This window comes from Geotrypetes seraphini, chromosome 2 (genome assembly GCF_902459505.1).
Source record: "Geotrypetes seraphini chromosome 2, aGeoSer1.1, whole genome shotgun sequence".
In the NCBI taxonomy this organism is placed as follows: Eukaryota; Metazoa; Chordata; class Amphibia; order Gymnophiona; family Dermophiidae; genus Geotrypetes; species Geotrypetes seraphini.
In genome coordinates, this window is record NC_047085.1 from 481,818,377 (window position 1) to 481,841,026 (window position 22,650).

The following is a 22,650-nucleotide window of genomic DNA, read 5'->3' on the forward strand; positions in this document are numbered from 1 at the left end:
TAAAAGGTCCGTACCGAGGGCTCCGTCGGTGACGTCACCCATGTGTTAAGAATATCTGCCTGCTGTCCCTGGATAACACCTGTTACGGTAAGTAACTGTGCTTTCCATACTGGGCAAGGGTGTATCTGTGTTCTATGTGTATGAAAAGGACAATGAAAAGGACATCACAGAGAAGTTCACAGAAGGGAAATTAATAAATATATAAAATCATTTGGAGGACTGCATATCAGCACATCAACTTGTCATTTTATATGATCCTCAGTAATATACAACTCAACATAGGTTTTTGTTTGATGAGTTGTAAGCTTGAAAACCCAGAAGGGTAAATTAAACGTAATACATCCCTGGACCAGATTGAATGAAGTGCTGTAGATGAAGTCAACACAACGTGATCCCAATCAAAAAATAGACTTTGCTCTGTGATATAACGCAACAATGAATCAACTGAATCAAAAAGGAGATCCTATCCCCTAGTGCGATGAAAGCCCACTAAATGTGGGTCTAATTATCAATGTCCATGACAATAATTCACAGTGTATCAAACATTTTCAAAAGATATAAAGTACTTATCTCCATTAGCGATGATTTCCATAATAATGGTTATTTCACTTATAAAGTCCGTGCTAGATGTTCGGCAGAGCTCTGTTACGGAGGCTCACGGCCCCCTTCTTCAGGAGCAATACTCTGGACAAGAGAGATTTAGATGCCGGAAGAGCAAAAGGAACTCCTGTAGTTCTCAAACAACAATGGCGGAGTTTTCGCCCAGGATTGGTTTTAGCATTTGAGCCATGTGTTTTTTTTATATTAGGACCTTCAGGACCCCTGAGAAAGACAGTTTTGTTGAAACACGGACCGTGTTGGGTCCATAGTCCCCAACAACTTAGGTCCTAGGTATCTTGTCATGTGGATTATCTGATTGTACTTTCAATAAAGCCTGCATCTTGAACATCACCATCTCCATAGTGTTTTTGTTTTTCTCAGACTTCTGATTCTGTGGAGCATCAAGGATCAACCTTTTGCTTGTGCCACAGTGCTCATCTTGCCCACATTCAAAATGCTGATCAGTTCCTCAATGCTTTTCTTGTGTCTGTTCATCTTCCAATTCCCTCCTATGAAGAATTTCTTGGGAGCTAGCCATGGCTGCAATTGGAAAATGCACCCGTCCAGCTAATCTGACTGAAGCTGAGCTCTGTCCTCTTTGCTGAGAATTCAATACCTGGACTGAATCACCTAAAGGCTTTTCATTTTTGTTTTAATTTGATTGGTTGGGCAGGTTCAGAAGTTCTGCCAGTCCAACCAATCAAAACAATCCAAGAACCGAATCCCCCAATGGTATTCCACTTCACCCTCCCTATTCACGGTTCCAACGTTCGCGGTTTTGCTTATTCATGATTTTTCCCCCCCAGCCCCCTCCCTGAGAATTGGAAAAAAAAAAAAACGGCCCTGAGACTTGGATAGGGGTGAGGAGGGAGGCGATCGGAGGTGGAGGGGGGCCTTATCACAATAACAGACTGGTTCATCTTCACAGCGATGTGAGAGAAATGAAGAGCACCGAGGAGCTGGACCCTGGACAGAGCGGACGGGGCCCTCACAGACCTAAACACATGCACACAAGCAGGCCCCAGCCATTCCCCGGCCTTTCCCAACACAGGCTGCCTGGCCCAGGTCCTATGCACTCAGAGAGGAACAATCTCCGCTCTCAGGGTCCTATAGAGTTGACCGAAGCACTCGCACTGGCCCCCCGCAAACATGCGGATAGCACCAGGTAAGGTACGGGGGGGTGGGTCAGAGCCAGCACAATCTTATTCGTGAGTTTTCACACTTTGCGGTCTGGCTCTGCCCCTAACCCTCGTGAATACCGAGGGAGAAGTGTACATGCTTCTGTGCTTGAGGACGGCAGGAGCTACGTAGTAGGAATCCAAATGCTGTGCTGGCCTGGGATTGGTCAGCCTTGAGCTGTCAGGGAATTTAGCATCTGTAGAGAATCCTCTGACTTCAGGATGCTAAGGACTGTGTTGGAATGAAGGTAGAGAGGAGGAGCCCACAACCCGCAATCAGGGCCATCACTGAATACCTTGAAGGCCATCTCTGTATGCCTCTGGGCCCTTCTGTCTTGCTGCACCATATGCCTGGAACAGACTGCCTGAATCAGTACGTCAAGCTCCATCTCTGGCAGTGTTAAAATCTAGGCTAAAAGCCTACTTTTTCAAGGCTGCTTCTAACTCCTAACTCTTACCAATGTCTGTTTTATCATTCCCTCTGTGAGAAATTTGTCGTGTTTGTCTGTTTTGATTAGATTGTAAGCTCTATCAAGCAGGGTTTGTCTCTTATGTACATCTGGCAGTGCTATAGAAATAAATAGTAGAAATACCAGGAAAGGTATAGCCATCCTTCAGTGCCATAAGAGGGGACTGCAGAGATTGAGATGCCTCAGAAATTTTTGGGATCTAGAATTATATTATTTGAGTCTTAATAGAAATACAAGCTGGCCGTTATGTATGTGCTCCCAGTCTGTGCATACTTTAGCTCCTCTGGTAGATGGTAGGATTACCCTAAAATATGCATGATCCATTTCCTGTTATGTGCCTCCCCTATTGAATATTCTATAGCTCATTATATAACGCAGATGATAGTGATTTTTTAGGTTCTTGAAAACTTATTTGTGCTAGCATTTTGTTAATTTCCATTTGCTTCTTCTGTGTTTGTGCTTTATTATGTCTTTGTTGATTGCAAATGTTTTTAATTATACTCTGACTAGACCAATGGCGATTTGGTGGGCTATAAGGTCTGTAAATATGTTTGTATGTATATATATATATATATAGTGGGTATTCTAAAAACCCAGATGGCAGGGGTCTCCCAGGACACAAATGGAAACCACCATTCTGGTGTAAGATTTTAGCTATTTAACTGTACTTTGCTAATTTAAGTATTGATGAAACACGTCATGCCATATTGCACAACAAAAAGGGAACCGAGACAATGAAAAGTGTAAATTTGTAAGCATTCTGTGATAAGATTCTTCAGCCATCATTTGCAGTTGCCACTTTCCTTAAATTTGTTATTTTAATTTGACAAGTGAACAGTAGGTGAGAGTAGAAAGGAGAATTAATGAATTACTGGCAGAATAAAGAGTTTTTTTAAATGTTAGATAACATTAGCACATTACCATGCCACAATAGTATCAGCTTTGATCTTTTGTTCTACCTAATGTGCAGATTTTTACTAGCACCTCGGTCCAGGAAATAGCCAGTAAATTTTAGAATATAAGAATAGCCTTACTGGGCCAGACCAAAGGTCCATCAAGCCCAGTAACCCGTTCTCACGGTGGCCAAAACCCAAGGAGTAGCAACATTCCATGCTACCGATCCAGGGCAAGCAGTGGCTTCCTCCTTGTCTTTCTATTTAACAAAGGAAAAAAAAAAGGAACCGGTGTGGCTCACTGTAGAGATGAAGGAAGCGATCAGAGACAAGAAAACTTCGTTTAAGGAATGGAAAAGTTCAAGAATGGACGAAAACTGGAATAAGCACAAACATTATCAATGCAGTGCCATAAGCGGTAAAAGAGGCCAAAAGAGATTATGATGAAAAAGTAGCCAGGGAGGCGAAAAACTTCAAACCGTTCTTTCGATATATTAAGGGGAAATGACCCACGAAGGAAACGGTGGGACTGTTGGGTGACCATGGAATAAAGGGAGCGCTAAAGGAGGACAAAGCAATCGCTGACAAACTGAACACATTTTTTGCGTCTTTATTTAAAGAAGAAGATTTACACAGCATACCAGAACCCATCAGGCTCTATACTGGAAATGAAGACAGGAAACTGGCAGGGTTGACGGTCAGTCTAGAAGAGGTATGCAGGTAGATCGATAGGCTTAATAGCGATAAATCCCCTGGACTGTATGGCATCCACCTGAGGGTCATCAAGGAACTGAAAGGAACTATAGCTGAACTTCTTCAACTAATAGCCAATCTCTCGATCAAATCGGGAAAGATTCCGGAAAACTGGAAGGTGGAGAATGTTATGCCGATCTTCAAAAAAGGTTCGAGGGGAGATCCAGGAAACTACAGGCTGGTGAGTCTGACCTCAGTACCGGGAAAGATGGTAGAGGCGCTGATAAAGGACCGCATCATTGATCACCTTGACGGACACGGTCTGATGAGGACCAGCCAGCACGGTTTCAGCAAAGGCTGATCTTGTTTGACGAACTTGCTGTATTTCTTTGAGTGAGTAAACAGGCAGATAGACAAGGGCAACCCGGTCGACATTGTATATCTGGATTTTCAGAAGGCGTTCAACAAGGTTCTACATGAACGACTACTTCAGAAAATTGCAAGCCATGGAATCGAGGGTGAAATACCTGGCTAAAGCATAGGAAACACAGAGTGAGGGTAAATGAACAATACTTGGACTGGAAGAACGTCACCAGTGGAGTGTCACAGGGCTCGGTGCTTGGATCCGTGCTCTTCAACATCTTTATAAACAATCTGGACATTGGTACGACGAGTGAAGTGATTAAATTTGTGGACGATACGAAGTTATTCAGAATAGTGAAGACACAGAGGGATTGCAAAGATCTGCAATGTGACATAATCAAGCTTGAGAAATGGGCATCGACATGTCAAATGAGGTTCAACGTGGATAAGTATAAAGTGATGCATGTCGGTAACAAAAATCTCATGCACGAATACAGGATGTCCGGGGCGGTACTTGGAAAGACCTCCCAGGAAAGAGACTTGGGAGTTCTGATCAACAAGTCGATAAAGCCGTCCGCACAATGTGCGGCGGTGGCGAAAAGGGCGAACAGAATGCTAGGAATGATAAATAAGGGCATCACGAATAGATCAGAGAAGGTTATCATGCCGCTGTATAGGGCCATGGTGCGCCCTCACCTGGAGTACTGCGTACAGCACTGGTCGCCATATATGAAGAAACACACGGTACTACTCGAAAGAGTCCAGAGAAGAGCGACTAAAATGGTTAAGGGACTGGAGGAGTTGCCGTACAGTGAAAGATTGGAGAAACTGGGCCTCTTCTCCCTTGAAAAGAGGAGACTGAGAGGGGACATGATCGAAACATTCAAAATACTGAAGGGAATAGACTTAGTAGATAAAGACAGATTGTTCACCCTTTCCAAGGTAGGGAGAACGAGAGGGCACTCTCTAAAGTTGAAAGGGGATATATTCCGTACAAACGTAAGGAAGTTCTTCTTCATCCAGAGAGTGGTAGAAAACTGGAGTTTGTTATAGGGGAAAACACCTTCTAGGGGTTCAAGACAAAGTTGGACAAGTTCCTGCTAAACTGGAACGTACACAGGTAAGACTGGACTCATTTAAAGCTGGTCTTTGACCTGGGGGCCGTAGCATGAGCGGACTGCTGGGCATGATGGACCACTGGTCTGACCCAGCAGCGGCAATTCTTATGTTTTTATGACTTTTCCTCCAGGAATTTGTCCAAACCTTTCTTAAAACCAGCTACATAATCCGCTCTTACCACATTCTCTGGCAATGCATTCCAGAGCTTAACAATTCTTTGAGTGAATAAATATTTCCTCCTATTGGTTATAAAAGTATTTCCCTGTAATTTCAATGAGTGTCCCCTAGTCTTTCTAATTTTTGACAGAGTGATAAATTGATCCACTTGTACCCATTCTACTCCACTCAGAATTTTGTAGACTTCAATCATATCTCTCCTCAGCCCTCTCTTTTCCAAGCTGAAGAGCCCTAGAGGGCAGCCGGAGCACCGGCGAGTGAAGGAAATCACTCGCTGTATGCTCTGACCGCCTCTTCCTGCACTAAAGTCAGGCCTTACCAATCAGGAGCTGCGTGTCAAAGTAGCTTCTGATTGTTGAGGCCCGACTTTAATACTCTTCAAGCCTAAGGACTATTATCCTATGTTACTCATCCATGTTGGCACAAATGATACTGCTAGGCATTCCACTGAACACATCAAAAACGACTTCATGGCCCCAGTTCAGAGAATGAAACAATTAGGCGTACATGCAGTGTTTTCATCAGTCCTTCCTGTCATAGATAAAGGACAAATGAGAGAAACTCGCATCTTGGAGATGAATGTGTGGCTGTGTGGATGGTGTCAGCAGGAGCACTTTGGTTTCTTAGACCATGGAATGATTTTCTAAGACCTGTTTAGCAGAGATGGTGTCCATCTATCAAAGAAGGGATGAAGTGTCTTTAGTAATAGATTGGCAAATGTACTGAAGAGGGCTTTAAATTAAGTGTACTGGGGATGGATGTAAAATACCCCAAGGTAATTAATAACTCTAAGGAATATAAGACATCAAATACCATTAATGAAATGAGACAAAAGAGCGATAGCTGGAAAACTTTGTATACCAATGCCCATAGTATGGGAAAAAAAAATTCCAGATCTAGAAGCTAATAATTTATTAATAATAATAATAATTTATTTTCTTGTATACTGCCCTGCCAGTAGTTCTGGGTGGTTCACAATAAGCTATAATGGTAGAAGCTGAATTGGATTTAGTGGCAGTCATAGAGATATGGTTCATAGAGAATCACGATTAGGATGTAGTTATACCTGGCTATAATCTATTCATGAGGGATAGGGTAGGCAAAAAGGGTGGAGGAGTGGCGTTATATGTTAAAGTGACAGAATTGTGAAATGTAGAGGGTAAAGAAAAAGCACTGTGGGTTAATATGGAAAGAGGGAATGGAAAATGCATTTACATTGGTGTGATATGCAGGCCTACTTCAGAATCAGAAGAAATGGACAGTCTTAATTGAAGACATTCACAAGATAGCTAGGAAAGGGGAAGTACTACTAGTAGGTGATTTTAATATGCCGGACATTGAGTGAACCATCCCAGCTGTGGGATCGTCTAGAAGCAAGAAAATCTTGGATTCACTACAGGAAGAATTGTTCTGGCAATTAGTAACAGAACTTACGTGGGATAGAACTATTTTGGACTTGGAGCTTACAAATGGGAAAAGTGTTCCTGAGGTTATGGTGGGTGATCATTTAGCACAGGGGTCCCAAAGTCCCTCCTTGAGGGCTGAATCCAGTCGGGTTTTCAGGATTTCCCCAATGAATATGCATGAGATCTATGTGCATGCACTACTTTCAATGCATATTCATTGGGGAAATCCTGAAAACCCAACTGGATTCGGCCCTCAAGGAGGGACTTTGGGGACCCCTGATTTAGCATCTAATGATCACAGGATAGTGAGGTTCTATATCAAAATGCAGGATTAGAGGACTTACTCAAGACTGAAGGTTCTAGACTTCAGAAGAACTAACTTTGTCAAGATGAGGGAATACTTCAAGGAAGAGTTAGTTGGATGGGAACAGATGAATAGAGTAGAAAAGCAGTGGGTGAAACTGAAAGAAGCTATCCTAAAGGCGACAGATCTTTATTTGGGAAAGTACATGAAAGGAAAAGGAAAAGAAGGCCACTTTGTAGCTGATAAGGTGAGAGAAAAAAGGTCGGCCTTCATAAATACCAAGACATTGCAGAAAGAGGAAGACAGACAAAAAAATGTGGAAAAACTATGAAAAGTGGGAAAAGCTGTCAGAAAAGCAGAGATGTAAATGGAAGAAAAGAAAACCGATAAGGTGAAACTGGGGGACAAAACATTTTTTAGATATATAAGTGATAGGAAGAAGTATCAAAATGACATAGTGAGACTCAAGGGTAAGGGAGACAAATATGCAGAAAATGAAGGATAAGGTTGAACTGCTTAACAATTATTTCTGTTCTGTGTTCATGAATGAAAGACCAGGGGTAGGATTGCAAAAAAACAAACGCAAATGGATGTGTAGTAGACTGAGAGAGATTCTTAGAAGACTGTGTTTGTGAGGAACTAGCTAAATTAAAAGTAGACAAAGCGATGGGGCCTGACAGGATACATCTGAAGGTACTCAAGGAACTCAGAGAGGTTCTGGAGGCTCCATTGTCTCATATTTTTAACGCTTCCTTAGAGTCTGGTGTGGTTCCAGAGGACCGGAAAAGAGCGGATGTGGTCCCTCTACACAACAGCGGAAGTAAGGAGGAGGTTAGGAATTACAGGCTGCTTAGTCTGACCTTGGTAGTGAGTAAACTAACGGAAACGCTTCTTAAGTGGAGGATAATGACATTTTAAAAACTGAATGGACTGCAGGACCAGAGGCAGCATGGTTTTGCGAGAGACAGATCTTGTCAGACAAATCTAATTGATTTCTTTGACTGGGTGACCAAACAATTGGATATGGAAGGGGCGCTAGATGTAGTGTACTTGGACATTATCAAAGCTTTTGACACGGTACCACATAAACGACTGACAAATAAAATGAATGCATGCGATATGGGCACCAAAGTGATGAACTTCATTATAAGTTGGTTAAGTGAAAGGAGACAAAGGGTAGTCGTAAATGGGGTTTATTCGGAGGATAAGGATGTTGTTAGTGAAGTGCAGCAAGGATCTGTTCTTGGGCCGGCTTTATTTAACATTTTTGTAAGCAATATTATGGAAGGACTGTCTGGCAAAGTTTGTCTTTTTGCAGATGATACCAACCTCTTTAATAAGGTAGACACTCTGGAGGGTGTTAATAACATGAGGCGGGATCTGGCAAAGCTTGAAAAATGGTCTGGTAACTAGCAACTAAGGTTTAAAGCTAAAAAATGCAAGGTAATGCACTTGGGCTGTAAAAATCCAGGAGAACAGTATAGTACAGGAGGTGAAGTATTTCTGTGTGTGGAAGAAGAGCAGGACTTGGGGGTGATTGTTATCAGGGTGGCAAAACAGGTAGAAAAGGCGACGGTCAAAGCCAGGAGGATGCTTGGGTGTATAAGGAGAGGAATGGCCAGTAGGAAAAGGGAGGTGATAATGCCATTGTATAAGTCTCTAGTGAGGCCCCTTTTGGAATATTGTGTGCAATTTTGGAGACCTCCACCTTCATAAAAATATAAAGAGGATGGAGTCGGTCCAGAGAGCTGCTACAAAATTGGTTTTAGTGGTCTTTGTCATAAATCATATGGGGACAGACTTAGAGACCTTAATATGTATATTCTGAGATATGATAGAGAAGTTTAAATATCTCCATGTCGTTAATGTATAGCATGGCTGCACTTCAGGTAAGGAAGGGAGGGAGCGAGTGAGGGGGTTCTTGACTCAAAACCGCCGCCTGCTTCTGCCACTTTGGGACTTGAGGGAGGATGGGTTTGGTGCTCAGGGCCGCTACTACGCTAGTGCTTTAGGTCGGAATGGAGGGGGGTTTGTGTCTCGGCTGCTTCGTGGCTTGGGGGCTTAAGGGAGGGAGAGGGTATTTGCAGCTCAAGATGCTGCCGCATTGGTGCTTTGCATTGGGAGGGAGGTGGGGTTCACAGCGCAGCACTGCTTGTAGTGCTTTGAGGCTTGAGGGAGGGAGGTGGGTTTGCGGCTCAGGACTGCTGCTGGTGCTTCAGGGGAATTTTTTTCCCCACTAGTGATTGGGTGAGAGTGCCTGTTAACTGTGAATCAGTTAACTGAGATTCTACTGTAACATGTTGATAATTTCCTCCCTAAATCTCTGGAAAGGCCACAATGTAAAAGTTCACTTCCACCATTAGGATTTCCAGATCTGTGATTTTCTACCATAAACTGGGAATAATTGCGCTCATAGAATTTCAGTGGATCCCACTTGCTTCTTCCCCTAGTGGCTGCCTTGACAAAATAGCTGCCACAATGAAGCCCTGCCAGTTGAAGAACTCCTCTTCTTTGGGGACGGGGTCAAGATAGCGAGCAGCAGTGCGGTGGCGTTCTAGAGCACTTGCAGTTTTTCCTTCTTACAATTTACCTTTTTGGTGATAATACGAGGCGCAAGTGAGCCTTGAGAGCCATAAGAGCCGTTCCACCACCCTTGCAACCACTGATTCAGCAGACTCTGGATTGCTTTGCCACCGGTTTTCAATCTTCATCTCGGGGTGTGCGCCCTGCTGAGAAACCAAATGGAGGAGTGTTCGCATCTCAAGGGAATGAGTTATCTTGGCCGCTGTCGTACATTGGGCGGAAGGCTTCAGCGCATTGTCTATGATGCTACCCAGATTCTTTTCTTGAGCACTGACCCCCCCCCTAGGTGATTCCTAGCATCCGATAACCATGATTTGGATAATTTTTCCCAATGTTCGTCACTTTGCATTTGTCCACATTAAATTTCATCTTCCATTTGGACGCCAAGTATTCCAGTTTCCTAAGGTCTTCCTGCAGTTTTTCACAGTCCGCATGCGTTTTAACAACTTTGAACAGTTTGGTGTCATCTGCAAATTTAATTACCTCGCTCGTAGTTCCAGTTTCTAGATCATTTATAAATAATTATTAAATAGCACTGGTCCCAGCACAGATCCCTGTGGCACACCACTAGTTTAGCAAACAGATGTTCCACTTGTGCAATAATTGTACAATTCCTGATTTATAGCGCATCCTAGCACATTCTTATTACAACCAACAGTATAGAAAAACAACATATGCTTTCACTTGTATGTTATTGTTAGGATGACGCAATGGCTAAATTTATATATATGGCCCCCCAAAATCCACACAAATACAATTTTGCCCTGCTATTCTATAAATGCTGCTCAGAGTTGGGCACCAGAATTCGTGCCCAATTTTAGGCAAGTAAAACCTGCTACACTTCTACCTCCCTTTTCGATGGGGTTAGGGGCAGAGCCGGCCCGCGAATAGGGAAAAATCGTGAAGAACTTTTGGTCGGCTCTGACCCACCCCCGGACCTTACCTGGTGGTCTAGCGGTGACGTGGGGCAGGAGCGATCTTCCCACACTCCTGCCCCGTGCTGCTGAGTTCCCGTGGTCTCACGAGACTACAACAGGAACTCCCTGTTGTAGTCTCGTGAGACCACGGGAACTCACAGCGCGGCTCTGCACGGGGCAGGAGTGTAGGAAGATCGCTCCTGCCCCGCGTCGCCGCTAGACCACCAGGTAAGGTCCGATCGCCCCCACGCCACCTCCGATCGCCCCCCTCCGCCTCTGATCGCCACCCTCCAAGTCCCGGGGCCGTTTTTTTTTTCGATGCCAACAAGCAATTCTGAGGGGGGGAGGCTGGGGAAAAAGACGTGGATAATCGAAACCGCAAATAGGGAGGGGGAAGTGTCCAAAATTATGATGCCTATATTATGCATGAATCTCTCTTATTTTTTAAAACTGTATGTAAATTCCAGGAATGCCCCTGATCCACCCGTGCTCTTCCCATGCTTGCATACCTTTTTCAGATTTGTGTGTAAAATTTAGATGTGGATCGTGTTTAGGTTGGGATCCAATTGAAGGCCAGACTCACCCTGGTAAGATGAGTTTTCATTGTGATCTGTTCAAGCTACCCATGTCTTCTCCTGTGAACTAGTTCATCTCAAATTATTTTGGCCTCTAGAGAATAAACAGCGAGAAACACTCAGGTTTAGCCCAATATGGACCATTGTATAAGTAGATATTCAAAGCATAGGAAAACAAACAAGAATAAGCATAAACACGAATAATCCCCCTCCTTCTATCAGTCAGTGTCAGGATGTTTCCCAAGGTGCAGCTCTCTAAGGGGTCCTTTTATTAAGGCGTGCTAACCGATTTAGACCGCTAATCAATATAGTATGCGCTAAAGATGTGAGTAACATAAGGAACTTTTTCTTCACTAACAGAGTACTAAGGGGCAATTCTATAAAAGGTAAAAGGTGAAGGGGTTTGATATACCACCTTTCTGCGATACATCCAAAGTGGTTCATGTATATTGCATGCAGGTATTTCCTCTGTCCTTAGTGGGATCACAATCTAAGAGCTGCAGTGGGAACTGAACCCAGTCCCTCAGGTTCTCAGTAATGTGCTAACATTTATTCACCCATTACACACATAAATGTTTAGAATATTAGCATAGTGTATATGTACATAAGCGTGCAATTACATGTATACATGGTAGTATGCTGCCTAAGCACTATTCTGTAAGTATGCAACTATCTTACCAGGGCTGGCTCAAGATGCTAGGGCACCCTAAACCAATGGTTTTGTGCCCACCCCCACCATTCTAACACCTGCACGCTTCTTCACTTGCAGTCCAGCATCTCTCCTTCTCTTGTGTGTCCCTCTCTCCCTACCTCCTCCAGTTTGACATGTCTTCTCCACCCCTAGCTCCTCTCTCCACTTCCCATGATCTGCCATCCCCCCTTTCCCTGTTCCCTTGCCTAAGGGCTGGCATCTCTGCTGTCCCCCCTCCCCCTACAGGTTCAGCACCTCCCCCTCGCATTCTGTGAGTCCAGCATCTCTTCTTCTGCTTCCCTCGCCACCCCCAGTCCAACAAATCTTTCTTTTCCGTTGCTTCTTCCTTGGCCTCCTGGGCCAGCAAATCTGTTCTTCACTGACAGCAGCACTGGTAACATGCTGTCCATTGAGTTGGCTTCTTCCTTTTGCAGTGTCCTGCCCATGTGTAAAAAGGAAATTACATCAGAGGGGCAGGACACTGCAGAGGGAAGGAGCCAGCTTGACTCAGGCAGTGTGTTGCCAGTGCTGCTGCCAGTGATGAACAGGTTTTCTGGGTGCTGGGGGAGGCCGATGAAAAGGGGCTGGACTTGAGGTAGGAGGAGTGACGTACCAAGGGTGGGTGGAAGGGCAGTCCACCGCAGGTGAAGATTGTTTGGAGGTGCTGGAGTGGTTGTGGATCTGCGGTCAGCACCGCTGGCCTAGCTCCCTCTGACTTCAGTTTCCTACTCCTGGGCAGGGTACTGGCAGAACCAACAGCCATGTTCAGAGGTGTGCTACGGCCAGAGGAGGAGGTGCTCCGCCCTAGTTTCCCACCTGGCCAGGTATGCCATTGGGCAGAATGAGGGGAAGATGTTCTGGATTCACAGCAGGAGGGGAGAAGAAAGAACCCCTGGCTTAACCTATAGGACCAGTGATGTCACTATCCCTAGCATTTGGTGCCCTGGACCAAAGCCTCACCTGGTCCATAGGTCCTGTATCTTAAATAACGTATATTTGCAAGGAGGAGCACATGTAGGCAGGACATAGGTTGGGCTCCCACTTTCATGTGTAACTTACAAAATACTGTACAGTATGTACATTCTTGTCATTGGTGAGACCACACTTGGAATATTGTGTTCAATTTTGGAGACTGTATATGGTGAAGGATTTAAGAAGACTTGGAGCGAGCCAGAGAAAGGCGACAAAAATGGTAAGGGGTTTGAGACAAAAGACATATAAGGAGAGACTGGAAGATCTGTATATGTTTACTCTAGAGGAGAGGAGGGACAAAGGAAATATTATACAGGCATTTAAATACTTAAAAGGTATTAATGCAGAACAAAATCTTTTCAAGGAAAGGAATATGGTAAAACAAGAGGGCATAAATTGAGGTTATGGGACGGTAGGCTTAAGAGTAATAGTAGGAAATTCTTTTTCATGGAGAGGGTGGTAGATGCCTGGAATGGCTTCCCGGGGGAGGTGGTGGAGAGTAGAATGGTGACAGAATGCAAAGAAAGCATGGGACAAACACAGAGGATCTCTAGTCAGACAGTGAAAGGTATAAATTGAAGAACTAGGGCTGGATCAGTGTAAGTACCGTAAATGACTGTATGATTGGGATGGGCTGGGGAGGGCTTCAACGAGAACTGCGATACTTTGGGATGGTTTAGAAAGGCTGGAGTGAGCTTGTACAGCAACTCCAGGAGTTGGAACTCAATGACAGTGCCAGGGCAGACTTCTACAGCAGAAATGTCAAGGAAAAAAAATAGTCTGTTGGGCAGACTGGATGGACCACACGTATCTTTATCTGCCGTCATTTCATTTACTATTTACTATATAGGTACCTACATTTTATCCTGCTCTATGGTGTACATGTGGGCACCTAAATATTAGGCACGCCAATATCAGAGTACACTAATATTCTATAATAGAACTTGGGTGCCTAGGTTTCTGTAGGATAGGCTCCTACTACACAGCCTCGGGTGCCTATATGGAGGCCTCCAGTTGAATTCAGTGATTGAACAGTGTCCTATTGGAGTTCTGGAATCCAAAGTAGCATATGAATTTAAGAAATCATGGAATAACCACCAAGGTTTAGTGAAGGTTAAGATGTCCCCCCCCCCCCCCCCCTCCAGACGTAGAGCCAGTAGTAGTGAAAAAATTGCACACTGTTACTGCCTGAATATATACACACAAGAGTCGCGAAGCAACCACGGAGGATTTCAACTGATAGTGCTTTATTGGATATGGACTCAGTTGAAATCCTTTGTGGTTGATGACATCTTTGCCTCACGACTCTTGTGTATGGATTACTCTACTCGTCGGAGAGGTGTAGTTTGGATTCCACGTCGGAATATTTACTTCAGATTATATAAAATCAAACTATACTGTACAAGTTAACCTTCAGGAAAGCAATTGACATATAAATTATTTCTTAAGATCTCTTTTCTGCAAATGGCCTAAGTGGTTTACGTTCAGGTACTCACGCATTTTTCCTTATCTGTCCTAAAGGGCTCACACTCTGTCTAATGTACCTGGGGCAATGGGGGGAGGACTTGTCCAGGGTCACAAGGAGCCGCATGAGATTTGAACCCACAACCTCAGGCTGCTGAGGCTGTAGCTCTAACCACTGTGCCACACACTCTACTACAGGGATCTCAAAGTCCCTCCTTAAGGGCCGCAATCCAGTCGGGTTTTCAGGATTTCCCCAATGAATATGCATGAGATCTATGTGCATGCACTACTTTCAATGCATATTCATTGGGGAAATCCTGAAAACCCGACTGGATTGCGGCCCTCAAGGAGGGACTTTGAGACCCCCTGCTCTACTACTACTATTAATTATTTCTATAGCGCTACCAGACGCACGCAGCACTGCGCACTCCCCACTTGTTCTTTATATCAAAAGAATGTATTTATTTATTTAAAAATTTTCAGTCACACTCATATACTAAGTGGGTAACAAACTATTCCATAAATAAAATAAACAAACTCCATACATTCATCAATACATATTAAAAATCTGCTTCTTTTAAACATGCCATCTTCTAGTAGTCAAAATAGTCTGACATTTACTGATTTAAACAATCAGTTCTGAAATGCCCTTACAAATAAACATGTTTTTAGAGATTTTTTTTGTAGATTTAAAACCTGCACATAGTCTTAGCGTCCCTTTCATTGAGTTCCATAGCCTCAGGCCCGCCAAGGATACTGCTGCCATGCATGTTTTCCTATACTGTACATCCTGAGGGTGACGGGACTAAATTGCGCGAGACAACGGCGCGCCGACAACTGAGCGCAGACAACTGAGTGCAAGGTTGTTGGCGCGCCGAAGAAAAGCACTATTTTAAAGGGCTCCGACAGTGGGTGTGGGGGGAGAATCCCCCCACTTTACTTAACAGACATTGCGCTGGCGTTGTGGGGGTTTTGGGGGGTTGTAACCCCCACATTATACTTAAAACTGAACTTTTTCCCTAAAAAACAGGCAAAAAGTTCGGTTTCAAGTATAATGAGGGGGGTTACAACCCCCCACAACGCCAGCGCAATGTCTGTTAAGTAAAATAGGGGGATTCCCCGCCAACACCCCCGTTGGAACCCTTTAAAATAGTGCTTTTCTTCGGCGCGCCGTCAACCTTGCGCTCAGTTGTCTGCGCGCCGTTGTCTCACGTGATTTTGTCTATGAACCCATCCTGAGTATTCTCCAAAGTTAATCCTCATAGTTGCCTCTGATCGCAAACTTCATTTGTATTCTGTATCATTGTGATGTTCCTAGAACTGAAGAGCCAATAGCAGACATTCAGATTCAAAAACTTGTGAACTGTAGATGATGAATTCCCCCTCCACCTCCAAATGTCTTTCTAAAGATTATTATTCAGGGTCTATTAATCCTATAGATCAATAAATAAGTAAATGGCTTCTCTTTCTTTTTCCATAGCCTGGGACACTTTGGATGAGTTCACTGAAAGCCACCCAGGTAAGAAATCAAATGTTTTAAGAAAATCTTATTGGGGTATTGGAAAGTGGTTTAATTTCTAAATAGCTTTAAGCTGCTCACTGGAATAGATGGTATAACTTGTTTATGTTTATTATGAACTTAAAGTTATACTTGAGTCCCTGAATAAATTAATGTAAATCGTTCTGAGCTCCCTTGGGAGAACGGTATTGAAAATTGAATAAATAAATAAATTAAATATATGGAAATGCCTCTTGTAAAATTGAGCAGCTGTGCGTATAAGACCAATTCAGTCTGAATAAATTCGACCATGTGACAAAATATAATAATAATAATAACTTTATTTTGTATACCGCCATACCCAGAGAGTTCTAGGCGGTTCACAGCAATTAATTAAGATTACAGACAATGAAAAAACATTGGAATTAACATTTTTTGGAGTGTACAGGTCTTTGGAGTTGACAGGAGTATACAAAAGTGTACAATTTATTTAAAGGAAAAAAACCCGGTCATTTACAGGAAAAAAACGGTCATTGAAGTTAATTGGTTTGGTGGGTACAATAAGAGGGGAAGGTGGAGGTTCACGTGGATTGAGGGGAGCTGAAGAGGTTAGGGGTGTGTTCGTGGAATAAGTGAGTTTTGAGTTTTTTTCTGAAGTCGAGGTAGGAGGGGTCGTCAAGTACAATTTGGGCAAGCCATGAGTTTAGTTTGGCTGCCTGGAAGGAGAAGGTTTTATCGAGGAACCTTTTGAGGTGGCATAATTTTAGGGAGGGGAAGGCAAACAGATGGATTCTACGAGAGTTCTTATTGTTGTGATTTAGCTTGAAGTGAGGGTTGAGGTAGCCCGGGGATAGACCAAATACAGTTTTGTAGCAGAGGCATGCGAACTTGAATAGGACTCTGGATTCAAATGGCAGGCAGTGCAGTTTATGGTAGAAAGGGGTGATATGTTCCCATTTGTTTAAGCCAAATATAAGGCGGACGGCGGTGTTCTGGATCAGTTTTAGTCTCCTGGTGGTTTTCTTCGCGGAGCCTAGATAAATGATGTTGCAATAATCCAGGATGCTGAGAATGGAGGATTGTACTAATAGGCGGAATGAGTTGTCATCGAAGTATTTTTTTATGGTACCCAAAATTGCACTGGCTGCCAATGGAGACGAAAATATTGTTTAAGTTTGGTTGTATCAGACCTTTATTCAAAAAAATACTTGTATTCAGATACAACAATCTTATACTAGTCTCCTTCAAAGTAGTCCTCTTGGGCTGCCACACATTTCTTCCAACGGTTCTGCCTCTGTCAGAAGCAGCGCTGGTACGCCTCTTTTGAGATTGCTCACAACTGGTCCATTGCATTCTGCATGATGTCTTCACTTGATTGAAATCTAGTCCCTTTCAGGGGCATTTTCAGCTTGGGGAAAAGCCAGAAGTCACACGGAGCCATATTGGAAGAGTAGGGAGCCTGAGAAATCACAGGTGTGTTGTGTTTGGCCAGGAAACGCCGTATCAAATGTGAAGAATGGGCGTTATCGTGATGGAGCTGCCAACTACCCACAGGTCCAGCCGTTTGCGTCTCACAGCGCTACGAAGGTGACGCAAAACCTCTTGGTAGTACCCTTTGGTGATGGTTGTGCCGTGTGGTGCATACTTGTGATGAACCACGTCACTGGAGTCAAAGAAGATGGTCAGCATGACTTTGACATTGCTACAGACCTGCCTTGCTTTTTTTGGCCTCAGAAATGTTGAATGCTTCCATTGTGATGACATCATCTTGGTTTCTTGGTCGTACCCATAAATCCAGGACCCATCGCCAGTGATCACTGTGCTGAGGAAGTTGGGATCATTGTTCACAGTCTCCAGTATGACCTGTGCGATCTCCAAATGGAGTTGCTTCTGCTCGATCGTTAGCAGCTTTGGCACGAACTTCGCTGAAATTCTCCTGAAGCCCAAATCCTCAGTCAAAATGGAATGAACGGATCCAACTCTGATGCTCACCTCGTCTGCAAGTTCTCTCGACGATCCTGTATCACCAGAGCCCTCACTTTGTCAATGACGATCTCATTTCTGGATGTTGACGGCCTACCAGAACATGCTTCACTCTCCGCTGATGTGCGGCCATCTCTGAAGCGGTTGTACTACTCCTTTATCTGTGTGGTGCCCATTGCTTCGTCCCCTGTTGAATCTTGCAGATCGTTTCCACTTGGGAATCGCCAAGCTTTACACAAAATTTAATGCAGTAGCTTTATTCAACTTTTTCTGTCATTTTGTCAAAAATGAAAATCAGACGGCGCTCACTTACACTTTCTGACTCATAGGCAGTCTGCCAGCAACTGACAGATTCTGTAGGCTGGAAAAAATTCAAGCATGCGCATTAGGGTTGCCTACATATGTGCACCAAACCATGCTTCCCTAACTTTATTTGTTTACGCAAGAAAAATTAAGGTCTGATACTTTTTGAACAGCCCTTTTATTGTTATGTTATGTTATCATTGTGTGTAAATATATGTGGAGAGCACCTTGCAGAGGTATTCCTTAGGACGTAGTTTAGATAGAACAGGGGCAAAACTACAGTGCACATACATTTTTATAGTTGCTGTTATCTGGGTCTCGCCTCGTCTGGGTAGGTAGAACCGAAGTATCAACAAAAAATGAAGAGAACAAAAATTGTCAAAAAAACAGAAATTCAACATTTTGCTGTGCGGGCATTAACTATGAGACGTACATGAACATTGCTTGATATAATTTACGTGCAATAGCTTATGGAAGCACAGCCCCTGACGAAAAATGTGAAACGGTTGGGCAGCCGTCGGGCAAGTATGATAAGTGCTTTCCGTTTTTGGACACTTTATGCACTTTAAGCACTTTTTGGTTGAATTTTTTTGCACAGCATAAGTCGCTTGACCAAATGACCATCAGAGAATTGTTTATCTTAAAAAGGGCAAAAAATATTTGATTAAAAGTGATGCCTTGGGAAACATAAGGTCTGGTTGCTTATTTTTACTTGTTTCTTTTTTTGTGTGTTCTCTACCTTTTGAGAACTGAAGTTTCAGCCATCATGCTGTGGCTTTTGTCAGGTTATGCTGTGAGGTCTGCAGTTTGTCTTTATATGTAGTGGGTTCACTGGCCTGATTGAGAACAGGGAGGTCTGTTGGTCATTCATAGAAAGAAGAATGGCCAGTAGGAAAAGGGAGGCAATAGTACCATTGTGTAAGTCTCAGGTAAGGCCCCATTTGGAATACTATGTGCAATTCTGGAGACCACACCTTCAATAAGATATAGATAGGATAGAGTTGGTTCAGAGAGCTGCTACATAATTGGTTAGTTGTCTTTATCATAAAGCATATAGAGACATACTTAGAGACCTTACTATGTATACTCTGGGAAAACTGCACCACTAGAAGCGGCAGGAAATCCTCACCGAAGCAATCAAATAAACAAAACAAAGTGGGAAGGTTGAGATGTTCCATTAGGGGGTCTTTATTGTCAGTAGCATAAAAACATTCGGCAACTCAACACTGCATGCGTTTCGGTACTCAGGGTACCTTCCTCAGGAGTCTGGAAAATTGTTAAGAACCAAACAGTTGTGTTTTAAAGGTATGCTTTGAAAAAACATTGCCTCTCATGTAAAGAAGATTTAGACGGGTTCTCAATAAACCAGTGCAATGAAATTTTCTGGCTCACTGAGTTTGATCCTTGGCAGGAAATTGCACTGGTTTGAGAGTCATTCTAAATCTTCTTTATAAGAAAGGCAACTTTTTTTTTTTTTCAAAATGTACCTTTAAAACACAACCATTTGGCGTTGTGAGGGGATAAAGGCCTTTTGGAAGGTGCTGGCTTCCTTCTTGCAGGACCTTTTGCAGGTTCCCATGCCTGTATCGGTGCTTTCCATGTTATTTGCTCATTTTTCCTTACTCTCCGTGTACACTTCTTCAGAAAAACTATTTCTTAGTAAATGTTTCATTTTGGGGAAGAAATGTATCTTATGTTGTTGGCTCTCTTCTGAACCCTCCTCCTTTTGGCTTTGGAGGAATCGACTACATGAGCTTATGGGCTGGGAGGCCCGTTTGGCCTATTCTTCTCGTCGTCGAAGCAGAGACTTTGTCAACACTTAGACTCCATATTTGAACATTTTGTCCCCTGTGAGTCGTAGCCATATCCTGAATAGACTCCAATTGTAATCTGGTATACCTGTTTGACATCTAACCCCCGTCTGTGTGCTGTAGTATTTCTGTTGGTGGGGGAAGGAGGGAAGGGGGTGGGTGGGGTTCTTTCTGGGGGGTAGAGGTGTTGATCATGACCGTGGAGGACATAAGAGTCCAGTCCTCCGCTGTAGCTCGTTGCTATTGTAAACCTTGTCTTATGCTTTTGTTGTTCCTGCCTTTGTCACTATTTAATAAAAAGATTTAAATATAAAGCACAACCATTTGGTTCTTACACAACTAGTTTCGAGACTCCTGAGGAAGGTATCCTGAGTACTGAAATGCACGCAGTGTTGAGTCGCTGAAAGTTTCTATATTATTGGCAATAAAGACCCCCTACTGGAACATCTCAACCTTCTCGCTTTGTTTTGTTTATTTACTTACTCTGGGAAAAACCCAGGAGAAAGAAGATATGATAGAGACATTTAAATATCTCCATGGCATTAATGGACAGGAGGCGAGTCTCTTTCAAATGAAGGACAACTTCAGAAGGAGAGGGCATAGAATGACGTTAAGAGGTGATAGGCTCAAGAATAATATAAGGAAATTCTTTACAGAAAGGGTTGTAGACGTGTGGAAGTCTACCAGTAGAGATGGTGGAGGTAAAGACTGTCTGAATCCAAGAAAGCATGAGATCTCTTAGGGAGAGGAGGAGATAGTGGATGCTGCGGACAGGCAGACTGAATGGGCCATTTATCTGCTGTCATGTTTCTATATTTCACATACCTCCAGTAAATACCAGGAGGCGAGAATTAGCTGCTTAGAAACAGAGAAAAATGAAGGCAGATAAAGACCATATGTACTATCAAGTCTGCCTAACCATGCCATCTACCATCCTCTCCTTTCCCTTTGAGATCCAACATACCTGTCCCAAACTTTCTTGAACTCAGATACACTTTTCGGCCCTACCATCTCCACCGGGAGGTCATCCCAAGCATTTACTCCCCTTTCTGAGGTTACTTCTGAATCTGGTACCTTTCACCTTCATCCTATGCTCCAGAGTTTCCTCTCAAATAAAAGAGATTATCCTCATGCTCATTTATGCTTCTTTGGTGGGACAGGGGAGGGATACATTTGCCTAATGCTGGGGCCTTCGGAGGTCCCAGGGAGTCAGAGGTGTATTGGGTTATTCTTTTAGGGGCTGTGGGTTCTTATTTGGTGTTCAGGGTGGATGTGATTGGTAGGCCGTGGTATTTTCCACAAGATGCTTTTGCTTGTTTGTTTGGGGCAGCACCACAGCCATCTGTTAAGTTAATACCATTGCCCTGAAGCCAACATTTATAGAAACAAAATTAAAGTGAAACAGAGTGAAAAGAAAAACCTTTTTTCCCCTGTATAACTTGCAATGCAAAAGAGCCATCTTAATAGTAACTTACATTGATAAATTCCCCTCTAACTCATTTAGGGCCCCTTTTACAAAGTCATGGTAGTAATCCTGCTATGGTAAATGTACCAAAGCCTCTAGGAAGATATGACATCTGTATTTCTACATCACAAATCGATAACGAGCAATTAGATTTGAAGCAGTCTTACCCCCCTCCCCTTGTAGCACGGTTTTTATCGCCGGCCGCGGCAGTAACATCTCCGACACTCATAGAACTCCTATGAGCGTCGAAGCTCTTACCTCCACGGCTGGCACTAAAAAACACGCCACAGTTTTGTAAAAGTGTGAGGGAGGGAATAATTTACAGTTTTCACTTTGTGCTATGGTCTATTAAAAGAGATTAACATGTTTAAAAAAAAAACCCACACACAAATGCTTTGTCCTTGGACTTTTATGTAAACCTATGGATATAGACATGGAAAACTGGAAGAGATTGTAATAATGCCAGGGCTTTAGTAATCTCATTACGTGGAGAATTAGCCCTAATTGCAGGGCTTAATGTGGTCTGGTTCTTTCTTGACATTTCCAAAAAGTACATTTGTTGTGTTCAGATGTAGGAATTGTCAGCAGGAACTGCACAGAAGACGGCTGGTCTGACGCTTTCCCTCATTACTATGATGCCTGCGGATTCAATGAAAATGAAACGTCTGAAGGCCAGGTAGGAAGCTATGAGCTTTAAAATCAAAGACCTACGTTAAAGAAAGCATTTGTTCCCTCTGCAATCAGTAAGAAGCTGTGTCCTGAGTGTAGCTCTCACCGACTGTAACCGTAATGAAAGAAAATTACAGCATTTCCAGTTACAGTATATACACAGGGTAAAATGCACAGTACATTCCTTAAAATAAATTCATGATGTGTAATGCATTGGAAGGAAATACATCACATGTATTAATTTTGCACAATGCATACAGATATAAAAAAGGTAATTTTCTATAATCTACCTTTATGTGCCTAGATTCACAGACAATTTTAAAAAGGATAGCTCTATGAGTCTGGTGTAACAAAAATGCAGAGAAATCACATTGCAGACAAACCAATCTATCGAGGCATGAGCAGTTGAGGACCAGAATCCACTCCATCAGATGCATGACAATTTGAAAAAGAGGTTTCCCCAAGTAGGACAGTGGGCCCTTCCCACTACCTCCCTACCCCCGACACATACATGAT

At 43.2% G+C, this 22,650-nt stretch overlaps 1 protein-coding gene across 4 annotated transcripts in view; it reads left to right on the forward strand.

Moving 5' to 3' along the window:
* ADCYAP1R1 (ADCYAP receptor type I) overlaps positions 1-22,650 on the forward strand; it is a 372,428-nt gene that overhangs the window by 189,349 nt on the left and 160,429 nt on the right. For all 4 annotated transcript variants that reach the window (XM_033931771.1, XM_033931772.1, XM_033931773.1 and 1 more), the window contains 2 exons: positions 15,886-15,924; positions 22,035-22,141. In XM_033931771.1, the coding sequence (XP_033787662.1) occupies positions 15,886-15,924; positions 22,035-22,141 (146 nt within the window). The remainder of the gene's footprint in view (positions 1-15,885; positions 15,925-22,034; positions 22,142-22,650) is intronic.